The sequence below is a fragment of the Zonotrichia leucophrys genome, unplaced genomic scaffold, assembly GCF_028769735.1.
Source record: "Zonotrichia leucophrys gambelii isolate GWCS_2022_RI unplaced genomic scaffold, RI_Zleu_2.0 Scaffold_913_19498, whole genome shotgun sequence".
In the NCBI taxonomy this organism is placed as follows: Eukaryota; Metazoa; Chordata; class Aves; order Passeriformes; family Passerellidae; genus Zonotrichia; species Zonotrichia leucophrys.
The window spans coordinates 1-3,428 of NW_026993118.1; the positions used below are offsets into that span (position 1 = coordinate 1).

Below are 3,428 nucleotides of genomic sequence, written 5' to 3' on the forward strand. Positions count from 1 at the left end.
GAATTAAATCTAGTATATTTCCTTACCTTTCTCTTAACAATCTGACTGTCTAAATATATTCCTAAAATGCTGTATAGTCCTATTCTTTTATATAGTCCTGAAATATATATAGCCTTCTAGGAACTGGATATATAGGAACATTTTGGGTTTTGAGAATGAGCAGAATATGAGCAGTCATTACAAAAAGTGAAGGCAAAGAAGCCTTTGGACCTACTCCAATGGGTTGACCCAGGGGTGTGTAACTAGGGAAACTGAATCTCCTTTTGGATGTTCCTGTTAAATATCCTAATTAATCAACCTTTTAATAAATTGTTGAAATCAGGGCCCAGGTGTGCCCCATCCCCATTGGGACACCTGGAAGCTTCCAGTACATGTCTGGTTTTTACTTTACTGTTCTAACACTGTTGCAAGGGTTTTTTGGTTTTTTTTTCCTCTTTGGGTTACAGACAGCAGAGGGATGAGAGAAGCAGAACAGGAATTGTAATCCCAGAATCACAGAACATTCTGAGTTGAAAGGGACACACAGGATCATCAAAGGAATGTTTGAACATTTACAGGGACTCCAGAACTGCAACTCTGGGTGGTCAGTCTCTCTGCTGGGAGCCTCCCAAAGGGCCCTCAGCCACTCCTCAGCCCTGGGCAGCAGCAGCATCACCTCTTCAGGGCCCAGCAGGGCTCTCCTGAGCTGCCCTTGCCCAGCTGCACACAGAGCCTGCCCCAGCCAGGGCCCTGCACACAGGCAGGTTTCTGTAGGGCCCCGGCCAGGGCACACAGGCTGGGATGGGCTCTGTGAGCGCTGGCAGAGACAAGGCTCCTCTCAGGAGGGAATGTCCAGGCCCAGGGAGATGCTCAGGGAAGGAGAGGGGGCTGAAGAGAGCAGTGCTGGGGGCAGGATGAGGGCACTGTTGGTGTGTGGGAGGTGCCAGGCACAGCTGGGCACAGGAACACTGTCCTGAGTGCCCGGCTGTCTCTGCCCTGCCCTCTCAGGCACAGCACCACAACATCTTCTCTCGGTTCTGCCCTGCCCTGATATTGTCACTGTTTTCTGCTGCTCTCAGGGAGGCTCTGGCATTTGCAGCAGCTGAGTCAGGCTCTGCCCTTGGCATTCCTGCCAGGCAGGGCTGTCCATGAGAATGGGGTGTCCAAGCTTTGCTGGCACCTGTGGGGCTGTGGGAAAAGCAGTCCATGGGAAAGGGGAATGAGCTGAGCCCCCTCCCTGAGATCCCATCATGGGCAGAGCCAGGGATCTCCTTGCTGTGCCCTTACCAGCTCTGAGCTGCCCTCCTGGGTGCAAATCTGTGCCAGAGCTTCTGGGAGTTCCCTGAATGTCCCACAGGGAAGGGTAGAGCTGCCAGAGCTGAGGAAATGCTGTTGGGTTTGCCCAGGGAGCCGTGAGTGTCCTTGGCACGAGGGGGTGCTGAGACCTTGCCCAGAGACCTTTAGAGAGGGTGAGACATTCAGGGATCCCTCTTCTCTGGGCAGGGTCTGGTTTATCCCAGGGTGACCAGGAGTGTGATTGTGCTCTGATTGCAGCCAAAGGGGCAAAGCCAGGGCAGCTGGGAAGAAGCCCATCCAGCCCCTCACCTTCCCTCAGCCACTGGGAATCCTTTGCCTTTCGTCTCGCAGTGGCAAACTCTGAGTGCAGCAGGAATGCTGGGGATTTCTGACCTTAGAGAGCCAGGAATGATGTGTGAGTAGGAAAGCAATTCCTAAAATCAACTCCTGCAATCCATGTCTTATAGAACTAGGAGTGCAGATGCTACCAAGCGTTTCTGCATTTAGAGTGATTCCCTTGACAAATCCTGAAAATCCAGCCTTGACCCCCTGCCCCATGGCCACAAAGTCAGAGCAGCAGGGCAGGGATGGCTACAAGAGAGCCCGCACACACAGGCCTGGCTGCTCCTGGCACACTCAGCCAGCACAACTGGAACTCAGGCAGGGACCTGGGTGAAGGTTTTCCCAGAGCAGCAACAAGACTGTGTGAGTCCCAGCAGGACAATCTGCAGGAAATGGCTCAGGTTTGGCCCACAGCAGCCGCTCCTGACTTGTCACTGTCCTTTCTCCATGAATAGATCCCCATGTGCAGCCCCAGCAAATGTCCAACAGCAGCTCCATCAGGCACTTCCTCCTGCTGGCACTGGCAGACACGCGACAGCTGCAGCTCCTGCACTTCTGCCTCTTGCTGGGCATCTCCCTGGCTGCCCTCCTGGGCAACGGCCTCATCATCAGCACCGTAGCCTGCGGCCACCACCTGCACACGCCCATGTTCTTCTTCCTGCTCAACCTGGCCCTCACTGACCTGGGATCCATCTGCACCACTGTCCCCAAAGCCATGCACAATTCCCTCTGGGACACCAGGACCATCTCCTACACAGGATGTGTTGCACAGGTCTTTCTGACTGTATTTTTCATTGCAGCAGAGTTTTCTTTTCTCACCATCATGTGCTATGACCGCTACGTGTCCATCTGCAAACCCCTGCACTATGGGACCCTCCTGGGCAGCAGAGCTTGTGCCCACATGGCAGCAGCTGCCTGGGCCAGTGCCTTGCTCTATTCACTGCTGCACACAGCCAATACATTTTCCCTGCCTCTGTGCCATGGCAATGCCCTGGGCCAGTTCTTCTGTGAAATCCCACAGATCCTCAAGCTCTCCTGCTCCAAGTCTTATCTCAGGGAATTTGGGCTCCTTGTATTTTCCATCTCTTTATCATTTGTTTTTTTTGTGTTCATTGTTTTCTCCTATGTGCAGATCGTCATGGCTGTGCTGAGGATCCCCTCTGAGCAGGGACGGCACAAAGCCTTTTCCACCTGCCTCCCTCACCTGGCTGTGCTCTCCCTATTCCTCAGCACTGCAACATTTGCTCACCTGAAGCCTCCCTCCATCTCCTCCCCATCCCTGGATCTGGCCCTGTCAGTTCTGTACTCGGTGGTGCCTCCAGCCCTGAACCCCCTCATCTACAGCCTGAGGAACCAGGAGCTCAAGGCTGCAGTGTGGAGACTGATGACTGGATGGTTTCAGGAACATTAAACTGCTGGCCAATTTCTGCCAGCCATTTGTAATACAAGTTATCTTTTATAGTACTTCTTGGTTTCATTTTGAGGTTGTTTTTTCTTTGTTTTACTTTTTAAGTATTGTCCATAAATAAACATCATTGTTTGTGCCATTTCTCATTTTGTTTATTTCCACCCTCCCTGTGACTAAAGACTGTGCCAATGACAGGGTGTGCTCTTGGTGGCTTTAAGGGAACTAAAGGAGCTCCCAGCAGAGTTTCCTGCAGAGATGCCTTTTGTTGCCTTCTCTGGAGCTGCAGCAGCAATGTCTGTGTGCAGAGCTGGGGGCAGATCAGTGCTGGCACAGCAGCTGTGCCCAGCAGCAGCAGCACTTGGTGTTGCCAGTGCTGCTGCCATGGCCCTGCCCCGCTGCCCTG

General features: G+C 52.9%; 1 protein-coding gene across 1 annotated transcript; it reads left to right on the forward strand.

Moving 5' to 3' along the window:
• Positions 1-2,095: 2,095 nt before the first annotated feature.
• LOC135442050 (olfactory receptor 14C36-like) lies at positions 2,096-3,028 on the forward strand. Its single transcript, XM_064701600.1, has one exon. The coding sequence runs from the start codon at positions 2,096-2,098 to the stop codon at positions 3,026-3,028; it is 933 nt and encodes a 310-aa protein (XP_064557670.1).
• Positions 3,029-3,428: the final 400 nt, after the last annotated feature.